Here is a 25,926-nt window from a genome sequence, read left to right as displayed (position 1 = left end):
TAAAAGATTAATATTTGCACTGATGAGATCAGAAAGGCCATTTAAAACGTTTGGCTTAGTCCCCCAAAAGCTAGATTTGCCAAACAATACCCCCAAACTTCAGAGTAAAGAGAAGCTTCAAAACTATTTTAAAGGGAGTAGGGGTTAGAATTAACTTCACAACAAATGCAATCATAATTAGTCTCCATGATTATCAAATTATCCTGGTGATAGATTCTAAGTACTATCCCCTCTTTTGAGAACTAAGGTGTGGGTGTAAGGTCAGAGTATAGAACAGAATGTTTTAATGATTATTATTAACCATTTCAGAAGCCTCAGGCAATTTTTTTTTTAATCGTAGAAACTAGTTACTTTATTAGAGAGTCTAAATTTGAAAAAGCATTTAACATTGCTAATTTAAAATACTACAAATGGAACTTACTGTATAGCAAGTACTTGGCGTTGTCAATTTTGTGACTAGGATGCTAAGAAAAAAAAAGTTCACATTATTTTGTTTCCTTTATAGTGTGTAATCACTTCATTTTTCTTCTAGGACTATCAGACTTGGCTTGACCTTAGAGAATTTGAAACTCGCATCGGCGAACGTTACATTACACATGAAAGTGATGATGCCCGCTGGGAAGTACATGCATACACCCACAATCTTGTGTACCCAAAGCACTTCATTATGGCTCCCAATCCAGATGACATGGAGGAAGATCCTTAATTATCAGTGAGCCTGACTACAGTAAGGAAGGATTTCATTTTATGGACTGATACTCCTACTTTGCTACACGACTGTTGTTCTTTGTAGGTTGTCATTCTGCAAGGGTGCAAAGACATGGGGAAATCTAATAAGGAATTGGTGATACCTGTCCTGTAGTTCATCGTGAGTAGGTGCAAGAGGGGAAACTGAGTAATAAATACAATGGAACCAAGATGAAGCTTTTCATAATTTTTATGGCATAAACAATGACTGGTTTTTTTGTATTTTTTCCTAATCCTTCACTTTAGTACTATAGTGGCATTTAATTTATCTTCCCTTTCCTATTCTTACATTATTTTTTAAAAAGGAGAAAAAGGAAAGCTTAGAGTCCAGCCATTGCATATCTTGATCAAATCATGTAAGTTTTAAGGTTGATTACTAACCAGGTTTGCATTTAATATATAACTGAGGAGGAGCCCCCAGCATGTGATATGCTTTGAGGGCTCTAAACATTTGTTTAACCAGAGGCACACGGGGTTTTTCCTAGGCACCTAGAAATGTTTCCTAGATGCTAGGCTGTTTTACCTTTTTTTGTTTTGTTTTTTTTTTAAGGTCAGTCAAAATTCCAAAACCATGATCCCTAACCTTTGATGCTAAATTCTTAATAGGTTCTCTACAACATAAAAATTAAGTTGTCACCTTTTGTGAGTTTGTTGTAACAGCCTCTAAGATAGTTTTGAACAATTGGTGTCACGGGACCGGGAGGAAGGCCTGCTGGTCTCTCTCTTCCTCACTCAGCTCCTCCACTTGCTGTGTACTCCTGTTCCCACTGACACCACTGTAATGCCACAACTGGTTTCCAACATTCAATGGCTATATATCCAAACCTTAATTACACAATTTATCTTTATGGAGTTGAATACTTTGAGGAAGAAAATTACTAAAAGGCCAGTGCAGATCAGTTAATGCTACAGAGAAGAACAGCTAAGAGTGTATCCTTTTTTTTCTTCCCTTAGCTTACTGGAAAGCTTTCCGGTATCTAGAATGTTTTTAAATCATTTTAAGCAGGTTGGGGGAGTGGATGGGGTGAAGCATCAAACACCCATTTTATTCTTTCATTTGCTCTGCTGATACTGTAGCCCTACTTTTACAGTTTGTTTTTTTTTAACATGTTAGTACCAGCAGCCAGCTAAAAGTTTTTCTACTCAGATAAAATGTTGTTTAAGAGGTTAGACTTTTTTTAAAGCTATGAAAAAGTTACTGTTTTCTCCTCCAAAAAAAGTTTAAGATCTGGGACCACCCACTTATTAAAAAAAAAAAAAAAAAAAAAAAAACTAGTGGCTTTTTGTGTCTTCATTCCACAGTAATCACTGTAAACTTTTCTTATTCTCCCCAAAAAGAGCTAAAGATTTGGAGTCAGAAAATCCAGTATTAAGTCTTAGCTTCAATCTGTCTGAGCCTCAAGATCATCAGTCTATAAAATGAACATCATAATTCTGGCCTACACTGTCCTCACAGTGTTGTTGTGAAGATGGGCTATGTATGAAGATACTCAGTCAATAAACTAAAAACTAAAGTGTTAACTGTCATTGCCCCACTGGATCTGAGGTAGCAAAGGAAAAGAATGTCCCTGTGTACAATCTAAGCCAGAGAGGGCCTTTGGGGGAGCCCTAAGCTACTGCCAAGTGCTTAGGAGTAGCCAACCTGCAGTCTCCTGTGTTCTGAGCTCTTCACAAATTTTTACCTACCCTCACAAAAGCCACAAAGTGAGTGCATTATGGACTTCATCTCACAGATAGGAAACTGAGGCACAGGAAGATTAGTAACCAGCTACTGAGGGTCACAGCATGTGAATGTGAACCCCGGCGGTGTGGCCCCAGCCCCTCTGACCCCTGCGAATCACTGTGCTGCATTGCCTATCCATAAACCTCTACAGGAAACAGTCTACAAGGTCTCTCAGTATTTCATTCCCCTATAGGAGTTTAAAACATGTAACCAAATTTTGCAAAACCTTTTAGAAATGTATTTTCTCTGTGATAAAGGAGGACTTCCCCAAATTTGTCCCAAGTAAATATGTTAATATCAATGTGCTAAAATGGAGTAATTTTGAATCCCTAGGCATCTTTTGTGGTTTTACTGCATAAGGTGAAAATTAACTGGAATGATGTTTGCTCTACTTATATAATCAAACTTTACAAGCCATGAAACTAATTGCACTCTTTTTTTGTTTGTGTTGTTGAATGCCTAAGAAATTTTCTAAACAAAATTTGTAAAGGCACTGTCAGATATTTTGGAGTTGAGTCATTTACTCCAGATACTGTATAACCTGCATAGCCATTTTTGTCTTGAAGTTGTTTTTGTATAAGAAATAATTGTTAGAAACATTTGATAATGTACAAAGTAGTCTATAATGACACTGTTTAGTACATTTTTTATTTTTTTGTTACATCCCAATTTTTGTAAATATCCTCAAAGAAGCTTGATAATAAAATGTATTTCCATATCACCATACTTTTCCATGTGAAAACCTGAGCCTATCTCTAGTAGAGGTATCCAAAGAAAATTTTATTTGGTTTGTTATTTTCCCAGGCCTTGATAAAAGAACTATTTTGAAAATAGTGTTTGTAAATTGAATTAATGCTATATTTAAAACACTTTTTTTTTGACTACCTAAAATAAAAAACAATTCATTATTTCGATTTTATATGAAATTTGAGATAATTATCTGGAGGTCTTATTTCTTGGCATGAAAGTTTGGAATAATTATGACTACAAATTTTTCAGGAGCTACCATCAAATATTCAATTATTGTACCTGCTACAAGACTTACATAAGCCAGATGCCATTCAAAGTGAACTTTCTAGGTTTTAAGATACACAAGGAATTGCCTGATTCCTCCCATTAATTATAAAACCTTAAAATAATTGAGAGGTGCCAATGTTGGGGACTTTCACCGTCCAGAAATTCTCCAACTCTTTGAAAAAAGAAAACATGGAAAAAAAATAAGGGTGACTATAAATGGCCCAAGGCGAGGCAGCATATGAAAAATAAGCCCTCTATCTTCCTACTTTAGAGTGAGATACAGAATGCTGGTCCTGTTCTGAGTTAAAGCAAACAAGCAATAGAAAGCCAAGAGTTGACCACTCTGCCAGTAAACTTCCAATAGAGTTACGCTATAAGTTCAAAACATATGGCTGATATTCTTTTCCTTTAATTTCATTTTAAGCTTGTGTTGCCAATATAACAATTCTTCAGAAAGTCTATACTGGTATTAATATAAAATTCTGTGAACATGAGAACAGAACAAAAAACTGGACAGTTACCTGAAAATGACGGAGAATTAGCTCAAATCAAAAAATTATTCCTCCTATGTAGTCTACATTAACTCATATTTCAGGTACATGTTAGGTTTACTAGTTATTCTTTTAAGATTTTATTTTTGAAAGAACAGAGGTATAAGCAAGGGGAGAGGGAGAATCCGGAGTAGATGCTGCACTAAACACAGAGCCTGACATGGAGCTGGAGATCCCACAACTCCCAAAATCGTGACCTGAGCTAAAATCAAGAGTCAGACACTCCTCAGACTGAGCCACCCAGGCACCCCTAAATTTTTTTAATCTAATTGTTTTTCATTATAAGATTCACAGAAGCAGAGGGTAAAAAAATTACCACAAGGAACAAATCTCTACTCCTCCAACCCACTTCCACATTGGGATATTTAGTAGTGATTAATGGGCATCCTTTCCTTACTTTTTATATATAAGTAACTATCACAGAAAACAACCAGTCTACACTAATATATTAATTTCTATGAAATTACTTACAAGCATTTCTTTAAATGTAGCTTTTCCCCCAACAAAAATGGAATCATAACTATAAAACATTCTCCACTGTGCTTTTTTTACTTTCACAGTCTTAGAGTTGGTTCAGAACATACTGCTCTACCTCATTTTTTTTTTTAAATAATAAATGGATAGTTCTATTTAATCCATTCCCTGTGAAAGGCCAGTTAGGTTCTAGTTTTTGCTAAACTAATCAGTGTTCATGTTTACTTTTAAAAATAAAAATACAGCAACTAGACTTACTACTTAAAGGACACTCAGTTTCACAGTAACTTGTTTCATGAAGCTGAAAGCACACAACTGTGCCAGAAGCAGGAAACAACCTTAAAAGATCAATATTTAGTTGTACTGTATGAGGAGTTATTTTTATTGGCTATAAAGACATAAAATATTTATTTTACCTGTAATATATGAGACGTGTTCCCTTTATCTTAGTCAGACATAGGAGTAAAATGTCCACACAGGTCACCGCCAGGCAAGTTCACCAAACCCAGCTACAGGTGACACAGAGGGTTTTGACTGACATGTATTCATCGGATGGCTTCTACCATGAAGTCTCTGATGGGGTAGCAAGGCAAAAAAGTTAAATCTTTCTCCCATCTTCTTAGGATTCATTAACATATCATACCCCTGAAGTAACTGTTGCCTGGCTGGCTCATCTGATTTGTCTAAAAGAACCTGAAAAGAAAAAAATTTCTTAGTAAAAATAACCAGGAGGATTCCTAGTTACATGCAGCATTACTAATGGCCATTGGCTGCTCAATAAAGAGTGCTTCAGCTGGAATTTCTGATCACCTGCCTCAGAATCATGGGGTGCTTATTAAAACACAGACTGCTAAGAAGCAAACCTGTGGATTTGTATGTTTAACATTCCTAGGTGGTTTGATCTACACTGAAGGGTTAAGCTGTTTTCAGGACACTTCTGAAATTCATACCCATAAGCACAGTCCAGTTTTCTTAATCAATCTGAACACTATTCGAAGTCGGCCTCATGTGGAGTGTGGGGTGAGTCCGAAGCAGCCCCACCCCCAGAGCAGTCTGGTTGCACTACACCCTACACTTCTGGAAAGACTACCCAAAATGCGCTGAACGAGAAGAGCACTGAGGCCAGGTGAACTTACTATTTTACATGGTTTTTTTTTGAAATACTACAAAATTAGAATATTTAATGATCACAAAATAAATCATTACCTTCAGTCGGACATCAATGCCCATATTTTTTAAAAACGTCTGTTGTTTTATTGGCCCCAGAGAAGCTACTTGTCCCTCTGCCATTCTGCGCAGGTAACTGAAATCCACATCAGCTGTGAGATCTGCTGTTCCTGGGGCAGTCAGGACATCATGAAGCTTGTGGCCACAAAACCCCTTGAACATAATTTTTTAAATGATGAGTTTTTATCCCTTTATGGTTATCATTATCAAGATTAAAGACATGCTATCATTTGGCACATTTTACATAACTGAAAAAGAAAAACATAGCCTATGTGGTTTACAAACTCTTAATATGGTAGCACCTCTTCCTCAAATGAGATGCTATGTGGAAAATCCAATGGGAAGTACAGCACTGAGTGCCTTGAGATGCTACCTTTCACGTTTCATTACTGCCTGTGGTGATGAAGTAGAGATCCCATCAGAGGTCCCATCAGAACTGAGTGCTGATCACCAGACTCTAGATGGCATTTGACAAAGCATATCCATCAACCACATGCATCAGAATCTCCTGAGAACATCTTACTGCTCTTTGCCTAGGCCTAGTAAATCAGAATCCTGGAGGTAAGGCTAAGGAATCAGCATTTTAAAAAAACAAAACAAAACAAAACACACACTCCAGAGTTTTGTTTTTTGTTTTTGGTACAGTAAAATTCAAAATTGAGAACCACAGATCTAGAAAATGACTAACAGTATCTAGTTAAATGTATCTCAATTCAGGTATACAGAACAGAATTGAAAAGGATGCTTAGGAAAAATAAAAATATATCCAGAAAGGAAAAAAGATTGAAAATATGATAGGAAAAGTCTGATTATAGTAACTATATCAAACCTGCAAAGTAGTATTTACATTTTTTTTTAATGGAGGGAGAGAAATTCTTAAGAACTTGAAAATCTTCCCATTTGCATTATTTGGATGCTAAGTAGGATCTATGTAGAGCTAGGTTATGCAGCTTAAGGAAGAATGTACATGATTCACGCCCTGTTCCAAAGCCAGTCTGCACGATGAGATCCTACAGTTTGGGCAATTAAAATAATATGAATTAAAATTCATAACAAATAATGTAATATTACAAGGCTACACACCATAAAAACCAAAGGTAAAAATCTTCAATGAGCTGCAAACCTAACAACCTAGATCATACCAATTAACTTATGGTCAGTCATGCTCCTGAATCATACATACTCTGAAGGTATCGGTCTTCGTTCCATCATGACCATAGTCGGCAATCAGAGCAGCACCTCCAGTTAATGCAATGCGCTGAGAAAGCTCCTGAATAATAACGCCGGCCTCAGGACACACTTCCACGTGGTCTCTTATTTCATCACGCTAGTAAGAGAAGAGTTGAATCAAAATCCATCACTGAAAAGAATGGTTTCCTTAGGATTTTCCTACAATGAGGATTTCTTAGTTACACTAAAAATAAATTCCTTCCCTATCCATTATGTTGTCTACACTCAACCTTTCACAGGACATCCTTTTTATTATACACAACTCCCCAGTGCTGTGTTGCTGTCCACTAAGTTTATATTTTAATTCTAATCCTTTTTATTTTTTTTTAACAATTTTATTTGAGAGACTGAGAAAGTGGGAGAGGGAGAGGCAGGCAACCCCTGAACGGAGAGCCTGATGCAGGACTCAATTCCAGGACCCCAAGATCATGACTTGAGTAGAAGGCAGACACCTAACCAACTGAGCCACCCAGGGAAACCTCTAATCCCTTTTATAAAAAGGCATATGTTCTCCCAAACTCCTAGATGGCCAATTCATTATCATTTTGTTTATAGTGATATTACTCTCATAATCATATATTTCCCTGGGTTGAATGCACGGGGAAGGAGTTTTGTCTGCCTAGAATGGACACTCAACAATTTGTGCTGAAAGAACAAATGATATAAACCCAATATAATAGGGACGCCTTGGTGGCTCAGTGGTTGGGCCTCTGCCTTCAGCTCAGGGCATGATCCTGGAGTTCTGGGATCGAGTCTTGCATGGGGCTCCCAGCGGGGAGCCTGCTTCTTGCTCTGCCTATTCTCTGGCTCTCTCTCCATATCTGTCTCTCGTGAATAAATAAAGTCTTTAAAAATAAGTAAATAAATAAATAAATAAATAAACCCAGTATAATAAAATAGACCCTAGTAAGCAAGTATATTATGATGCCTTCTGCTGGGGCAAAAAGTATTCCAGTGATACACCCTCTATTTAGAAACTTCAGCTTATAAACTTGTCAATGTACCTGAGGCCCTAATTTCCCAAGATGTTCAACTATTTACTGAAAGTGTCCTCAATATGTGCCTATTAATCTAAAAAGTGAAGTGACAATATTATGACTTGTCAACTTGACTAGTATATATGAAATTTCACTAATTTCTGAGAAAATAGTAAAAAACTCTTTTCATTATAAGAACATACAGTAACTTTTGCTCCTTCCTAACACCCCATTAAAAATGAAGTACTGGGGCACCTGGGTGGCTCACTCAGTTAGCTGGCCAACTCTTGGTTCCAAATTAGGTCACGATCTTGGGGTCCTGGGATCGAGCCCTGCGTCAGGCTCCTCACTCAGCAGAGAGTCTGCTTGAGGATTCCCTCTCTCCCTCTCCCTCTACTCCCTTTGCCCCACTCATGCTCTCTAAAATAAATCTTAAAAAAAAAAAAAGAAAAACAATAGGGACACGTGGGTGCCTCAGTGGTTGAGTGTCTGCCTTTGGCTCGGGTGGTGATCCTGAGGTCCTGGGATTGAGTCCTACATCAGGCTCCCCATGGGAAGCCTGCTTCTCCCTCTGCCTATATATTTGCCTCTCTCTGTGTGTCTCTCATGAATAAATAAAACCTTAAAAAAAAAATAGAAGTACTAACCTGCCCTGATCTTGTCTAAAATGGCACAGAACTAATAGGTATGGAGTAACACACTTAGCTCTTGAGTCTCTGCTCTTCCTACTGCTTACTAGAAACAAACTTTCAGAGTATTTCCTCATTATGTATATAATAGGCTTATTTTGAGGATTAAATCAAGCAATAAACTACTTAGTCCCCAATTCTATTAAATAAATTATTGTCGTTGAACTGTAAAACCTATGAGGTTAGCCAGTTTGGGCATAAGCTGACACACCTCAGCATACTGTGCTGACATTCTTACTATCTCAGACCACTCTTGAAGATGGCAGATTCTGTTACCATTTGCCCCATTAAAATGAGAGGGATTTTAAAAATTAAAAAAAAAAAAAGAGAGAGAGAGAGAGAGAGGGGGAAAGGGCAGCCTCGGTGACTCAGCGGTCTAGCGCCGCCTTCAGCCCAGGGTGTGATCCAACCTGGGATCGAGTGCCATGTTGGGCTCCCTGCATGGAGCCTGCTTCTCCCTCTGCCTCTGTGTGTGTGTCTCTCTGTCTCTCATGAATAAATAAATAAAATCTTAAAAAAAAAATGAGAGGGAAAAATCATCACTTCCCGTGTCATAAGTGACTACTACTAAAGTCACACTGAAAACAATCACATCTCCCAGGGCCAGGGGGTCAGCTCCTGGTAGCTATGAATTTGCTTCTCACTCAGGTAAAACTGGGTAGCCAGAATATGAAAAAATAGAATTGTTCATAAGCACTCAGGCTGTTATTTTAACTTATTTATGCTCTGCAAAAAACAACACGAAAACAAAAAAACTTAATTGATAGGCTTGTGTTTAAAAGCTCCTATACTTCTGAAGCAAGTAACTTCTGAGGAAGAAGTTCTTAGTTATGGTCCAGAAAGTAGATCTTTTTAAAAACAGGCAATCCATTCTGTTCAGATGACCCTTCATTGAATTATGTTCCTGTAGGTCTTACAGAGTTGTTATTTGGTTCCAGTAAGATTCTTGCAGGTAGAATGTTAAAACATAAGGAGCATGGGGATTTTGTATAATGAGAAGTAACGGGAAAAAAGTGAATTAGACTTTTACTGCTGTAATTAAAGCTTAGTAAAAAAAAATTTAAAAATAAAAATAACTTACAAGAAAATGAATGTTTTTCTTTTTGAGAGAGAGAGAGAATGTGGGGTGGGAGGCATGGAGGCAGAGGAGAGAGAATATCAAGGAAGCTCCATGCCCAGCACAGAGCCAGACACAGGGCTCAATCTCACAACCCTGAGATCATGACCTGAGCCAAAATCAAGAGTTGGACGCTTAAGCAACTGAGCCACCTAAAGAAGTTTCTGAAATCTGTAAAATGCCCTTTATCATTATAGTCAGTGTATATCTTACAAGAAGTGATCTTTTAAGAGAAATGAAGCATGTTTTACATAGTTGAGATATACTTTTTAAAAAGAGGATGGATTGCTCATCCAGAATGAAACTACACACACATATATATGCACATGCTCATATGTGTGTGTGTGTGTGTGTATATACACACACACACACTCACATGCTCTTAGAGTAAAATGTAGATTCTGAGAAAGGTTTCATGTATTTCACTTTTTTGTTAAAAGGCCAGTCTATCAACAAAGTCCCCAAATATATATATTTAGAAAAATAATGCCATGATTGAATTTCAGCAAGAATAATCTTATTTTACCTATTTACAACTAAAATATTTTTGTTTAGTTCAAAAACTATATTAAAGTTATATTTTTAGGTTATGAGACAAGGCTTTCATAACTACTTGAACTCTTAAAGTAAGAATGTTTTAATATAGGTAATAGACACTTTATTATTTTTTAAGATTTCATTTGAGAGAGGAGAGAACACAAGCAAAAGGAGGGGCCGAAGTAGAAGGAGAAACAGACTTTCTGCAGGGAGCTCAACTCCATCCCAAGACTCTGGGATCATATCCTGAGCCAAAGACAGATGCTTAACCAACTGAGCCATCCAGGCAACCTTAATACATGCAATACTCACTTTAGATGAAAAATTAGTTCAGCTTCCGTTTTTTCTTCATTATTACTTAAAGCTGCTAGGTTATTTAGGTGCAAAGATGATTTTTGTTTATCTAGAGGTACATATTTTGCTACATGGATATTTATGGTCTATAACAGTATTTACGTTAAACTTGATGCTGTAGTTATAAACTCCTAAAAATTAAAAAATAAATAAAACAGGCAATCTAAAGCCCAAACATTCCTGACAAGTATAGGATTTTTTGAATCCTTACACAATGACCCCAAGATAGAAAGGCTTTTATGATTATTCCTGAGGTCAATAGTAAGCAGCAGTAAATGTACCATTCTGGCAGTCTAGAATCAAACTTATTTAATCAAACTAATAAAAAAGTTGCTTTGAGAATTAAATGAGAAAATCCGGAGTAATATATACAAACTGCTGAATAAATAGTTGTTTTCACAGACCTTAAGCTCTTCTGGTCAGGCAGACAATACTAAAACCATGTCATAGGAAACTGAGGGAAAGGGAGAAGGTAAAGGACTTGCCTGAGTGAATGCTTACTAGCTTCCTTCTCACATTACATTCACATCATGCCGCCCAGAAATGATCCCAACCAGGCTCCTGACTCGAGATTCTCTGCACTTTCCACTATTAATAAAAAGCAACAAGGCAACTGGGTGGCTCAGTGGTGGAGCATCTGCCTTTGGCTCAGTCACGTTCCCTGGGTCCTGGGATCGAGTCCTGCACCAGGCTCCCCACGGGGAGTCTGCTTCTCCCTCTGCCTCTGTCTCTGCCTCTCTCTCTGTGTCTCTCATGAATAAATAAATAAAATCTTAAAAAAAAAAGAAGCACCTCACATGTTACGGCAACCCTTCCCTTGTCCCTGTCAAGGAACGCTATAACAGGAACTCAGAAGATTAGACTATCAAGATTTGGTTGGCAATAAACTAAGAAGAAACATCTTCCTACTTGTATGAAGACTTCTGCTGGCGTGACACAAGGCGCCAAAACAAACCGCAGCTTATCAGAAACTTGTGGATCAATATCAATGAATACTTCTCGCCATCCTTGTGGTGTTTTCTAAACACAAAATAATGCATAAAAAACAATTTTTACCAGTTTTTTTCTTAGAATTGGCTCTACTAAAAACAACTATTATTTTCTCCTACTACTACATATAAAACAGATGTCTAACATTTATTTACAGAGTCCTTTACCACTTAAAATTATTTAAAGGCAATACTTCATTTCCTTTGAACATTAAGAGGTGACTGGCAGACATCGACTACTGGTGTTGGTTAGATAAGAGGCGGAGCCACAGAAGATAAAATGACCAGCATGGCAAGTGCCCCCTTCAATGGAAAACAGGCTCCGAAGGATGAATCAGAAGCTTCTGCTAACAAATCAATACATGCTCTTGGCCCTAGAGATTACCAGTGCACATACATCACCACCAATCTTAACTCCGCTCACTTCAACTTTAATGAAGAAACATTTTAATCTCTGGATATTAACACTTTGCTAAAATGTAACCCTTGCTTGTACTATAGCCATTTACTGTCTTATATTGGCGTATGTCTTTACCCCTGGAGAAAAAAGCATTCTTCCTAGTTAACCTAAGAAAATGAAGGTTCCACTTAATAGTCCACTTTTGGACTATTTTCTTTTCTTTTTTTTTGGACTATTTTCAATGATTTATATTTTTCAGAATTCCAAATAAAGTTAACTTCAAAAATAATCAATTACCATAAGTGTTTGCTTACAACATAAGGCCCTTTGTTACTCGATATAAACAGGACTTTATCTCATGTATACCTGAAACTTATGGACAGGAAGAACGTCAAAAAATTCATGTGCAAGATAAAAGCTGTACCCTATTTAAAAACAGAAGAAAAAACCTGTTTCAGCATTTTTAAGGTAATACTTCATTTTTTTGAACATTAACAAAAAGAAATGCCTAGGAACTTGTGGTGCTTCCACAACCATCACTACCGGAGAATCCCCCCACCTCATTTACTTCTTCACCTTACTCTGTAGAGCATACAAAAGAACAACTACTGCTGTCCTCATTTTCTACATATCAGGATCAGACAGCCAAAATATCTCAATTATCAATGTAAATTTTTATTCATCACTAGGCATGAAAGAAATGAGAACTCAAATTTGTTAGCTAAAAGAGGCTTTGAACGTTCTAAAATCATCTGAAACAGCTGAGCCCAGGACTGGCTGAGGTGGCCTGCCCAAGATCAGATAGCCACTTTAGGTGTGAGCAGGGATTCACCAACATAGGACTCTGGCCCGGGGCAGGGATTTTCCCTCCTCCCTAAAGATGAGCAAGAGCATTCAAAAGATGAAAGTTAAACTAAACCCACCTAAAGCTGCTTCCATCAGGCCCCACCACCTTGGGCTGCTTCAGCACTAGTACTACCTTAGGGATCCAGGAAAAACTAAAAAAACAGCAATCTACACTTTTTTATTTTGCAAAACCTCATGAAATTCATTGCTCCTTATTGTTAGTCGTGTTATTTTTAAACACAATGCTCTTTTAGAGAAAAGAATTCACTATTCCCAATAAGTGAGGGATCTGGGAGCACTAACTCAATCTATTAGAGTGCCCTGCATGGCTACGGTCATCTATTATTGCTGTGATGGGATGTGATCAAAACTATTTCATTACACAGAGTAAAATAATTACCTTTTGGAACATCATGCAGATCTCGGTACCATGAAATGGGAATCCCAGATTTCGTAACACCTTTCATATATACAGAGGATCCAGCATTTCGCTCCAGCGGGATCTTCTCTTCAGTCAGGGTTAATGCCTGAATCTCACTCAATTTTTCGCTCACCTCTACCATATGTATTGAAATGTCACAGTTTTTCAGCACAGATCCAAGCTGGCTGAACACCTAAAGACAAAAAGAAGGAAAAAGTGCGAAATATAATGTGTTAAGTAGATTTTGGGTTTTCTAACCATTTACTTCAATAATTCACTCCTGTCACACAAGCCACTTTCCAGCAGTCTATGAGAATCATAACCTAGGGTGCCTGGGTGGCTCAGCAGTTTGGTGCTTGCCTTTGGCCCAGAGCATGATCCTGGAGTCCCAGGATCAAGTCCCATGTCAAGCTCCCTGCATGGAGCCTGCTTCTCCCTCTGCCTGTGTCTCTGCCTCTCTCTGTGTCTCTCATTAATAAATAAATAAAATCTTAAAAAAAAGTAATCATAACCTATCTGTTATTAAACAGTGCCTACACGGGCAGCCTGGGTAGCTCAGTGGTTTGGCGCCGCCTTCAGCCCGGGGCATGGTCCTGGAAACTCGGGATCGAGTCCCACGTCGGGTTCCCTGCATGGGGCCTGCTTCTCCCTCTTTCTGTGTCTCTGCCCCTCTCTCTCTGTGTCTCTCATGAATAAATAAATAAATCTTTAAAAAACAAAAACAAAAATACTGTCTACATAAGAAATAAATAATACACAATTTTATTTGCTAACAATAAAAATTAGACTGATTAAAAAATGAAAATTAAAGATTTAGCATCTAATAAATAATCAGATTAGGGAATCTAAAAAGATAACAAGAAAATAAATTGTATATATAAATTTTAGAAAGCTGCTATGAAATAATCTCATCTTTGAGATGTTTAAACTGTATCTTCAAGAGATAAAATTTGAATGGCACTAAAATGGCACATTTTTAATTTTTTCTTAGCTACATGCATTTTTATAACTGTTGTAAACATGAAGAAAAAATGTTAATACTTTATCAATATTTTAATGCTAAAAATTCAATGCCAAAGCATAAAGTATGTCATTTTTCATCTGAATTTAGTTTTCATTGGTGATTTGATTCCTACTTTTGAGATCTAAATGTGTAGGTAAGAGCTGAGAATAAGGACAAGATGATTTTTCCAAGTTTCATTTTGAAATGAAATTACAAATAGGAAAAAACTTCCCAAAAGAAAAATCCTTCATGAATTATGTTCAAGAAATGAAAACAAGTCTATAAATATGTTTTTGTCTATTTTCTTAACATTCCTTTAAATTCTTTGGCTATTTAAGGTTGTTAGGACTTGATCTGGGAAAGTATCCTTTATACATTTTAAGAGCTGTGGGCTTGATTTTTAAAGTACTGAAACAAGACAGTATCATTTGAGAACTGTATTAGATATTTTATATTCATATGACTTTGCCAATTCAAAGAGCTATAAAATAGAGCCCTGGAAACCTAAACCAGTGGTTGGTTTCTTTACTCCCCAAATAGGATATAATGAGGATTATTTGCCTGATGTTATAAATTTTTTAAAAGCCTTTGACTCCTAATTTCAAGCAAAAATCATACAGCATCAAAACATTTAAATGTATACTGAATATGTGTCTTGTTTTTTTTACACTGAATTGCCAGATACACACGAGTTAAACTAAAAAAAGACTAACAGATTCCAGAACGGTGTAACTATGAAAGCTTAACAAATACAAACACTTATCCTGTACAATATTCCTCCTTTTCAATGTTTATAAAATATTAGGTAGAATGGTAGAAAGAATAATACATGGAAAAATATTGACTATCTGTGACAAAAGAAAGTGACCTGACCCTTCCTTTGAAGCCCCCATGTCCTCCCTTAGCGTTAGAGGTCATCAAGGTTCTCTATCTGAAGCTTAGCATTCCCTGCTTTTTCTTTATAACTGTTACTGAACACGTTTGTATCACCAAACACGTATTGTTTAATGTTGACTATTTGGGGATTTTATATAATTCAATCATATAATTCAATCATATGATACGAATTCTTGTACAAATTGCTATTTTCATTCAACAAGACATTGAGTTCCATCTGAATATTGTGCATTCTGCTGTGATTTCATCCATTTGCACAATCCTTGGCATTCACTGTATGACTGTAATACACTTATTTTTAGGACTTCATTTGTTTCTTTGAGAGAGAGCATTGTGTACAAACATGGTGTGAGGGTGGAGAGGGAGAAGCACTCATTCCTCACTGAGCAGAGAGCCTGACTCAGGCCTCAATCCTAGGACCCTGAGATCATGACCTGAGTCCAAGGCAGACATTTAACCAACTGAGCCACCCAGGTGTCCCAACTCTACTACAATTTATTGATCTATTTTCCCACTGATAGTCGTTTGGGTGGTTTCCAGTTTTTTTGCCATTTAATTTTTTTTTTTTAAGATTTTATTTATTTATTCATGGGAGGCACAGAGAGACAGAGGCAGAGACACAGGCAGAGGGAGAAGCAGGCTCCATACAGGGAGCCCGACATGGGACTCAATCCCGAGTCCTCAGGATCACACCCTGGGGCCGAAGGCCACGTTAAACCGCTGCGTCACCGGGGCTGCCCCTTTTGTTTTCTTTTTTTTCTTTTTTTAATTTTTTTTGCCATTCTAAACAAAGCAGCTGTCTTCTTGTCCTTGTATCCTGGTACATATATGCACTAGCTCCCATAGGGCATACACCTAGTAGTAAAACCACTAAGAATTTTGAGGTTTGCAGATGATGCCCAATAAGCACTTCTCAAAGTGCTTGTACCAAATTACACTCATACAAACAGTATATGAGAGTCCTTACTGCTCCACATCTCCCCATCCTCACCAACCCTTGGTGCTGCCACACCTTCTCGTTTTTGTGGGTACAATGGTATCCCACTGTAATTTTAACTTTCATTTCCCTGACTCCCAATTGGTCTGAGCATCTTTTTGTTTTTCCTGGCCACATGGATTTCCTTTTCCATGATGTCCTGTTCACACCTTTAGCCTGATTTTTCTGTCACAATCTTAATGGAAAGGAATTCTTTATGTATTCTAACTACCAGTTCTTTAATTAGTTATATCTGTTGCAAATAACTCCTCCCACTTTGTGGCTTGTCTTATCCCTCTCTTTACAGTGTCTTTGAAGAAGAGAAGCTCCCAATTTCCTTAAAGAACAAAAAATTCTTTTTTTTTTTTTTTTTTTTTTTTTAATTTATGATAGTCACAGAGAGAGAGAGAGGCAGAGACACAGGCAGAGGGAGAAGCAGGCTCCGTGCCGGGAGCCCGACGTGGGATTTGATCCCGGGTCTCCAGGATCACGCCCTGGGCCAAAGGCAGGCGCTAAACCGCTGCGCCACCCAGGGATCCCCAAGAACAAAAAATTCTTTAATGCAGTTGCAATTATCCTTCTATTCATCTTTTCCTTTATGGCTTCTGCTTTTTATATAATTATAATTTTATATAAATTATAATTTTCATATAATTCAAAACTCTTTACCCAGAAGACAAACATATTCTCCCATAATGTCTTCTAAAGGTTTTAAACTTTCACCTTTCACATTCGTCTCCACCCTCATTTTTTGAATTACAGACGACAGTAAGTTACGATTTATTATGTCATTCTGATGTTGGAACTTGGCTGAGAAACAGGAGGTGAAGAAGGCAAGACTGAAAGCCAGGAAACAAGTTTGCAAACAAGTCAAAAGAACAAAGATTCAGGTAAGTACACAAGGCTCTAAAGAATTTCTTTTATTACCTACCCTCAAAATATCTCCCGCGAGGGTACCCTTGCCTGGGCCCAGTTCCACCAGTTGGAAAGCTGCATTTTTTCCAGTGGCCATCCATTCGCTAATGAACCATATACCTAGCAGCTGTGACAAGGAAAAAACTACACTGAAGTATCATAAAGTATAAAAGTATCCTGCAATCTGAAACTCCACATAAATGCATACTTTATGCCAGGAAGCAAAATGTTTGCAAACAACCACATGTATATTAGTTAATATGTACATATATGTATGCCCATCTAGAAGCTCCACAGAGACTACATTACAAAAGATACCACTTGGAAAGCTTAGTAACAGGAGAAAACAGGTAAAAGGCAGTCTGCCCTGGAAGAGGTCTCATAACACAGGTCTCATAATTACAGGAAGGTACCAGTCTTTGAAAGCAAATAAACACATGAAATAAGATTATGCCGTATTTTTCATATTCATATGATTTCAATAATTCTACTTTCTTTTGTACACTATTTCCTATATCTAAATATATCAAGGGGGTTGGAAATGTAGAAATCAATGAACTAGAATTCCTGAGAAGAATTCAAAATTTCTTTACAGGGGGACTTTTGCTGTAACTATGGTGCAATCGTGGGTAGGGGCTTTCGAATGTGCTTCTCTCCACTAACTCCTTAGTGTCTTGCATCTTTTCTCTCTTCACTTATCTCTCTCTTGTCACTTATCTTTCTCTCTCTCTCTCTCCTATTGTTCTCTATTCCTTCAGCATATAGGTGATTAAAAATGAAAACTAAAAAAAAATCCAAAGAAAAGAAAATTTGATGAATCACAAAAACAAAGCTATAAAATGCTATATTATTATGGAAGAATACAACTTGATCTGCTTTGAATGCTTGTTGATATTCATTTCTTTTACAGGTTTTTTTTTAATTTTTTTTTTTTCTTTTACAGTTTACATTGGATATTACCTCCCCAAAGATCTGACTTATTTCCGGTGAAGTGATAAAATCTCCTTTTTCTCCAAGCATGTCACGATGCACATAATATCCCTGAGTAAAAAGAGAAAGTAGAGAAAACAAATTAACTTTCAAATACACTTTTTAAACCCCTCCAAAATCTTCTATGATGTATACAATGACATAAACATTTGGTAAGAAAGTTCTCTCCTCTAAATAAATAAGATAAACACAGTAACTTAACTTAAACTTTACAAAGTGTCAGTCATGTTGCAGAATGGGTGAAAACATGACAATTACTTGACCATAAAGGCAAAAGCTACACCATGTCCACCTTCACATCTAACACCCTCCCCACACACTTCCCATCCCTGCTCCCACAAACCATTAGAATAAGACCCTGCTTGCCCCTCCCCTTCAGCCTCTTCTCCCAAATTCTCACTGTTTCAACTTAGCCCTGCCTACTGGTGATGTTGTTGCTTGACCTGGTTGCTTATTATGTGGGAGCTCTCACTTTGTGAGAATTCATCAAGCTATGTACCTGTGATTTATGCATTTTTCTATATGAATGTTTATATCTCCATAAAAAGTTCTGAGTTGTTTCTTTTTTGTTTTTTAATTAGCTCTGCTTGTCCATACATCCATGCCATAACAAATGGTCTCCTTTTCCCCCTCTCATTTCTCCCTGGCAATCTCATCCTCAATAAAACTGAATCTGCCCAAACACCACCTCCCCTAACCTCCCCCCACCACCCCAGCCCTCCAATCTCTGACTAAATGCAGTGCCTCCCTTTACATGTTTATTTATTTATATGTCTGTATTCCTCACCTAGAGGCATAGTTATTTGGGACAGAGGACTATCATATTTACCCCCCCCCCCTTTTTTTTTAAAGATTTATTGGATCACAACCCTAGCTGAAGGCAGGCATCCAACCGCTGAGCCACCCAGGTGTCCCTTTATTTACCCAAGTTTTAGCATACCAAGTCTTAGCATACGTCTAAAGGTCAAGATATATTCAGTAGTTCTTTGTTAAAAAAAATTCCCTACGCTCTTCAAGTCCCTTCTTCCACCACCTTACTCTTAGGTAACATGGGCTCCTGCACATATAGGAAGTAAAGAATGGTATAAAATAGGATTTACTTCCTGACCCCATCTGGCCTCCATCTGTTCCCATGCATTCCTCAGAACTCAAGATGAAATCGCTTTATCTTCCGCTCTTATCCAAACCCAATCCTGCCACCTGTGCTCTGGATCATCACCTCTCCTCATGGCTTTCATGGGCCAGGATCTTGTTATCCCCTCCTTCTCTGACAACTTTCAAAAAACTTTCAAATAAACTTTTTATGGAATCTGCCCAAACACTACCTCCCCTAACCTCCCCCCACAACCCCACTCCTCCAATCTCAGACTAAATGAGATTTAGAGATTTCTGCTCTCTCAGCAGCAGAAATATACTTGAATCATTCTCATTTTTAAAAAATTGTTTTCACTTCATACAGCATCCCCTCTGTTATTTTTCTCTTTCCCTTCATAAGTGAGCATTTCAGAGGTGTTTTTATGGCACATTATGAACCACTCTGGTAGCCTGATGAAGACTATGGATCCCTTCATATAATGTTTTTAAATGAAGAATTTAAAACACACAGGATTGCAAAAAGGTAAGTAAACCAAAAAATAAAGAAATACTCATCCAATATTTAAAAAATAAATTTATGATATAGTAACAATATGCATCTTTATAAGGGTATTAATAAACAAAGCCAAGCCTAAGGTCTAATAAGTAACAAAGTTTTGAAGTACAGAAGAGTACAATGAATGGTATTTTGAGATATCTACGATCACTGTTGGGATATGACAATGTCAATGATTTCCACTGATTGTGCTCAATCACTGATATTAGTGATGCCACTGGTTATTTCCTATGTTCATAATAAGAGAAATGCTAGATTTCAGTTAGAAGCTAATGAGGGAAATGCATGTTAAAACCATAAGATATCGGGATCCCTGGGTGGTGCAGCGGTTTAGCGCCTGCCTTTGGCCCAGGGCGAGATCCTAGAGACCCGGGATCGAATCCCACGTCGGGCTCCCGGTACATGGAGCCTGCTTCTCCCTCTCCCTCTGCCTGTATCTCTGCCTCTCTCTCTCTCTCTCTCTGTATCATAAATAAATAAGAAAAAAGACTTTAAAAAGGAAAAAAAAAAAACCCATGAGATATCACCTTATGCCTATTAGAAAGGCCACGATAAAAACACAAGAGATAACAATTGTTGGTGTAGAACCTCTTCTACACAAGGCCATTACTTTCAAGACCAGAAGATGTAGCTGATTTACCTAATAGATACAAACAGAAATTAAAATGAGGGGACAGAGGACTATGTCCCAAATGAAAGATAAAGACAAAATCACAGAAAAAAGCACTAAATGAAACTGAAATAAGCAATATGCCTGATAAAGAGTTCAAAGTAATGGTCATAAAGCTACTCCTCAGACTTGAGAAAAGAGTGAATGAATGCAAAGAGAATTTCACAAAGAGCCAGAAAATATTCAAAAGAACTAGTCAGAGCTGAAGAATATAATAACTAAAATGAAAAATACACTAAAGGGAATCAACAGATTAGAAGATGCAGACAGATTAGCAATCTGAAAGGGTAATTGGAACCAAAGAAGCTGAACAGTAAAAACAAAAGAAGAATTTAAAAAAGGAGAGTAAATTAAAGGACCTTTGCAACATCTTCAAGCATAAGTGCATTCACATTATTAGGGATCCCAGAAGGCTAAGAGAGAAGGGGAGGCAAAAAAATGATTTAAAAAAGTAAGAGGGGGATCCCTGGCTGGCTCAGCGGTTTAGTGCCTGCCTTTGGCCCAGGGTGTGGTCCTGGAGCCCTGGGATCAAGTCCCACATTGGGCTCCCTGCATGGAGCCTGCTTCTCCCTCTGCCTGTGTCTCTGCCTCTCTTTCTATGTCTCTCATGAATAAAAAATAAAATCTTAACAACAACAACAAAAAAGTAATAGTTGAAAACTTCCCTAATCTGGGGAACAAAGTAGACATCCAGATCCAGGAAGCACAGAGAACCTCTAACAAGACAAACCAATGGGCAGCCTGGGTGGCTCAGTGGTTTAGTGCCACCCTCAGCCCAGGGTGTGATCCTGGAGACCCAGAATCGAGTCCCACGTTGGGCTCCCTGCATGGAGCCTGCTTCTCCCTGTGCCTATGTCTCTCCCTCTCTCTCTCTCTCTCTCTCTCTCTGTGTCTCTCATGAATATATAAAATCTTAAAAAAAAAAAAAAAAAAAGACAAACCCAGGAAGGTTCACAAGACGCAAAATAATTAAAATGGCAAAAAGTAATGATAAAGAGACAATTTTAAAAGGAACAAGAGGGATCCCTGGGTGGCGCAGCGGTTTGGCGTCTGCCTTTGGCCCAGGGCGCGATCCTGGAGACCCGGGATCGAATCCCACATCGGGCTCCCTGCATGGAGCCTGCTTCTCTCTCTGCCTGTGTCTCTGCCTCTCTCTCTCTCTCTGTGACTATCATGAATAAATAAATAAAATCTTAAAAAAAAAAAAAAAAAAAAAGGAACAAGAGAAAACAGTTACATACAAGGGAAGTCCCATACGGTTATAAGCTGATTTTTCAGCAGAAACGTTGCAGGCCAGAAAGGAGTGGTGATAAAGCATTGATATTAAAAGCACTGAAAGAAAAAAAACTCAACCAAGAATATTCTACCCAAGCAAGATTATTATTCAGAATACAAAACAAGTTGAAGGAATTCAGGAAACTATGAAAGGAAAATACTTCACAGCAAAACCAAACATATAGGGAAAATAACAGATTCATTACTTACAAAGATAGGACGGAGGTTAAAACACAAAAGGAGCAAAATCAATTATATGTTCAAAAAAATCAGTCAAAGGGTACACAAAATAAAGATGTAAATATGACATCATATACATAAAATGTGGAGGAGGGAGTAAAAATTCAGTGCTTTTAGAATGTGCTAAAACTTAAGCCACCATTAACTTAATATAAGCTGCTATACACATAGGATGTTATATATGAACACAATGGTAACCACAAATCAAAACCTGTAATAGGTAAGAGTTTGAGCATAATGCTAAGGAATGTCATCAAAGCACAAGGAGAGAGCAAAAGAAGAAAGGAACAGAGAATAACTACAAAAACAAACAGATGATGAACAAAATGGCAATAAGTATATATATGTATCAGTAATTACTGTAAGTGGAGTGTTCCAATCAAAAAATGTAGGGTGAATGGATTAAAAAAAACAAGACTTTTGTATATGCTACATACAAAAGATTCACTTCAGACCTAAAGTGAGGAAATCAAGAAGATATTCCATGCAAATGGGAACAGGCAAAAAAAAAAAAAAAGAAAGAGTAGCAATCCTTTTATCAAACAAAACAGACTTTAAAACAAAGACTGCAGCAAAAATCAAAGGCCACTACATAATGAAAAAGGGATCAATTCAATAAAAGGATATGACAATTGTAAGAATATATGCACCCAACACAGGAGCATCTAAAGCTCCTGGGAATATAAAGCAAATATTAACAGACAGAAGGAAAAACAGTAATATAATAACAGTAAGATATTTTAACGCCCCACTCTTACACCAATGAATAGATGATCCAAATGGAAATTCAACAAGGAAACAATGGCTTCAAAAGACATATTGGGGGCAGCCCGGGTGGCTCGGCGGTTTAGTGCTGCCTTCAGTCCAGGACGTGACCCCAGAGACCCAGGATCGAGTCCCACGTCAGGCTCCCTGCATGAAGCCTGCTTCTCCCTCTGCCTCTCTCTCTGTGTCTCATGAATAAATAAAAATTTTAAAAAATCTTTATTTATTTTTTTATGATAGTCACAGAGAGAGAGAGAGAGAGGCAGAGACACAGGCAGAGGGAGAAGCAGGCTCCATGCTCTGGGAGCCCGACGTGGGACTCGATCCCGGGTCTCCAGGATCGCTCCCTGGGCCAAAGGCAGGCGCTAAACCGCTGCGCCACCCAGGGATCCCCCTAAAAATCTTTAAAAACAAAAAAGAATACTATATTGGGGAGCCTGGGTGGCTCAGTCAGTTAAGCATCCAACTCTTGATTTTAATGATCTCAGGGTCATGAGACTGAGCCCCATGTCGAGCTCCACACTGGACATGGAGCCTGCTTATAAGATTCTCCTCTCTGCCCCACTCTCCTCCACTGCTCTCATACTGTACACACTGTACCCATGCCTTCTTAAAAAAATAAATAAAAAAGGCAGAGGAACTAAATAGATATTTTTCCAAAGATATTCAGATGCCCAACAGACACATGAAAAGATGCTCAACATCACTAATCACCAGGGAAATGCAAATCAAAACAACAGTATCACCTCACACCAGTCAAAATGATTAATATAAATAACACGTACTGACAAGGATGTGGAGAGAAGGACACCTTTATTTATTGTTCATGGTTATATAAATGGTACAACAACTATGAAAAACAGTATGTAAGTTTCTCAAAAATTTAAATAGAACTACCCTATGGTCTGGTAATTCCACCACTGGATATTTACCCAAAGAAAATAAAAACGCCAATTCATAAAGATACATGCAACCCTATGTTTACTTCAGCATTACTTACAAGAGCCAAGATATAGAATCAACTTAAGTGTCCAGCAATACACAGGTGGATAAAGATGTGGTATACACACACATACATACACACACACACACACACACACACACACACACAATGGAGTATTACTCCTAAAATCTTACCATTTATGACAACATGGATAAACCTAAAGGCTATTATGCTAAGTGAAATAAGTCAGATGGACTAAAATACCATATGATTCACTTACATGTGTAATGTGAAAAAACAAAACAAACAAAAAACCAGACTTTTAAATACAGAGAACAACTTTTTGCTAAAGGGGAGAGGGATAGGGGGGCAGGTAGGCAAAACAAGTAATGGGATTTTAAGAAGAACAAACTTCCAGTTACAAAATAAATAAGTCACAGAGATGAAAAGTACAGCATAGGAATCACAGTCAAAAAAAAAGGAATCAGTCAGTAATATCGTAATAATATTGTATGGTGTGAGACGGTGACTACAACTTAACTGTGGTGAGCCCTGAGTAATGTACATAATTGTCAAATCACTATGTTGTACACCTGAAACTATGTCAACTACACTTCAGTAATTTTTTTTAAAATGAGGGAAAAAATCATGGAATATTATTCAAGCATAAGAAAAGGAAATCTAAAAAAAAAAAAAAAAAAGAAATCTACCATTTGTGACAACATGGATGAACCTTTAAGGCCTTATGCTATGTGAAATAAGAGAAACACAAATACTCTAGGATTCACTTATGTGTGAAATCTTAAAAAAAAAAAAAAAAACACCTCATAGAAAAAGAGATCAGACTTTTATTTACCAGACGTGGAGGGTAGAGGGAGAATTGGAGGAAGCTGGGCAAAAGGTACAAACTTCCAGTTATATAATAACTAGTATAGATGTGATGTACAACAGGATGACTACAGCTAACACAGCTGTATGATATACATAAAAAGTTAAGAAAGTGGGCTGCCTGGGTGGCTCAGCGGTTGAGCATCTGCCTTTGACCCGGGGCGTGATTCCAGAGTTCTGGGATGGAGTGCCGCATCCGGCTCCCTTCAAGGAGCCTGCCTATGTCTCTTCCTTCTCTCTGTGTCTCTCGTGAATAAATAAATAACACTTAAAAAAAAAAAAAAGTTAAAGTAAATCATAAGAGCTCTCATCACAAGAAAATGTTTTCCCTTTTTCTTTCTATTGTACCTATATGAAAAGATGGATGTTAACTGAACCCACTGTGGTAATCATCTCACAACATATGCAAATCAAACCATCATGCCCTAAGCCTTAAACAGTGATGTATGTCAATCCTTCTTTAATAAAAATGGCGGAGGGAAAAAAAAGAAGTTAATGCAAATAAAGGTGTAATTTTTCTTCCCATCAAAGTTTACAGCCCCCTGCTCTCTAGTTAAGGATTCCCTAGGTTAAGAAACCCTACTCTCAAACGGTAGCTACATTTGTGGTAAATATAGCCTAAGGTATAGTTGTCAAAACCACTATGTTGCACAACTGAAACCAATGTAACACTGTATCACTATATTTCAATTTTTTTAAAGGTTAAACTAAAATAAATAAATAAATAAATAAATAAATAAATAAATAAATAAAATAGAAATTAAGGCTGATTTTAAAAGAAAAAAAAAAGCCTCTAAATTGAAGAGTTCTTGAAGGCTTAATCCTGGGTAACCTTCTCCTCTCTAAATATACTCTCCCTGATTCCTTGGGTTTAAACACCATCTATATACTGATGATGAACAAATTTCTGCTTTCTGCATTCCCTTTCCCCTGAGAAATGACCCCAACATCTACCATCAGTCCAGGTAGGTAAGACACCCTGGTCCTCATCTCCTAGATTCAATCGGCTGCCCTGCCTCCTAAACACCTCTGGATTTGTTCTCCACCGACCTGATCGATCCCTAATCACCTGACAGAAACTGATCCACCTCTGGGTCCTCCGGGGAAGGCACCGCACTGCCGGCGCGGAGGACCCCCGGGCGGGCCTGGTCCTCCGGCTCCCCGACCCGTACCTTGGCGGGGTTGGTCAAGACCTCCTTCATGTACTCAGCCACAGTGATGGGGCCAGTTGCCTTGATTTTATACACAAGATGCCGCAGCATCGGCGTCACTTGGTTTTCTGCCGGCTCTCTCCCAGAGCTGAAGCATTGCCCGCTCCAAAGACAAGGAATGACTACAATTAAAAACAGTTAAATGGGACGATGAACAAAAAAATCTTAGTATTTGCAAGTGCAAGCAGCCTGAGTGCCTTCGA

At 37.8% G+C, this 25,926-nt stretch overlaps 2 protein-coding genes across 2 annotated transcripts in view; one reads left to right on the top strand and one right to left on the bottom strand.

Annotated features, from left to right (window-relative positions):
* PRKD3 (protein kinase D3) overlaps positions 1-3,389 on the top strand; it is an 88,464-nt gene extending 85,075 nt beyond the window's left edge. The window contains exon 19 of the mRNA XM_038561275.1: positions 533-3,389. Coding sequence (XP_038417203.1) covers positions 533-706 — 174 coding nt within the window. The 3' untranslated portion in view covers positions 707-3,389. The remainder of the gene's footprint in view (positions 1-532) is intronic.
* On the bottom strand, positions 3,097-25,707 carry NDUFAF7 (NADH:ubiquinone oxidoreductase complex assembly factor 7). The gene is made up of 9 exons (XM_038561277.1): positions 25,582-25,707; positions 18,051-18,131; positions 17,107-17,217; positions 13,279-13,492; positions 12,399-12,457; positions 11,553-11,663; positions 6,923-7,066; positions 5,719-5,892; positions 3,097-5,205 (listed from the first exon to the last, which is right to left on the bottom strand). Exons 2-9 carry the CDS (start codon positions 18,108-18,110, stop codon positions 4,993-4,995), a joined length of 1,086 nt encoding a protein of 361 aa, XP_038417205.1. The 5' UTR covers positions 18,111-18,131; positions 25,582-25,707; the 3' UTR covers positions 3,097-4,992.
* Between the last annotated feature and the right edge of the window lie 219 nt (positions 25,708-25,926).

The sequence above is a fragment of the Canis lupus genome, chromosome 17, assembly GCF_011100685.1.
Source record: "Canis lupus familiaris isolate Mischka breed German Shepherd chromosome 17, alternate assembly UU_Cfam_GSD_1.0, whole genome shotgun sequence".
NCBI classification, from domain to species: Eukaryota; Metazoa; Chordata; class Mammalia; order Carnivora; family Canidae; genus Canis; species Canis lupus.
This window is presented reverse-complemented; position numbering and strand designations above follow the sequence as displayed.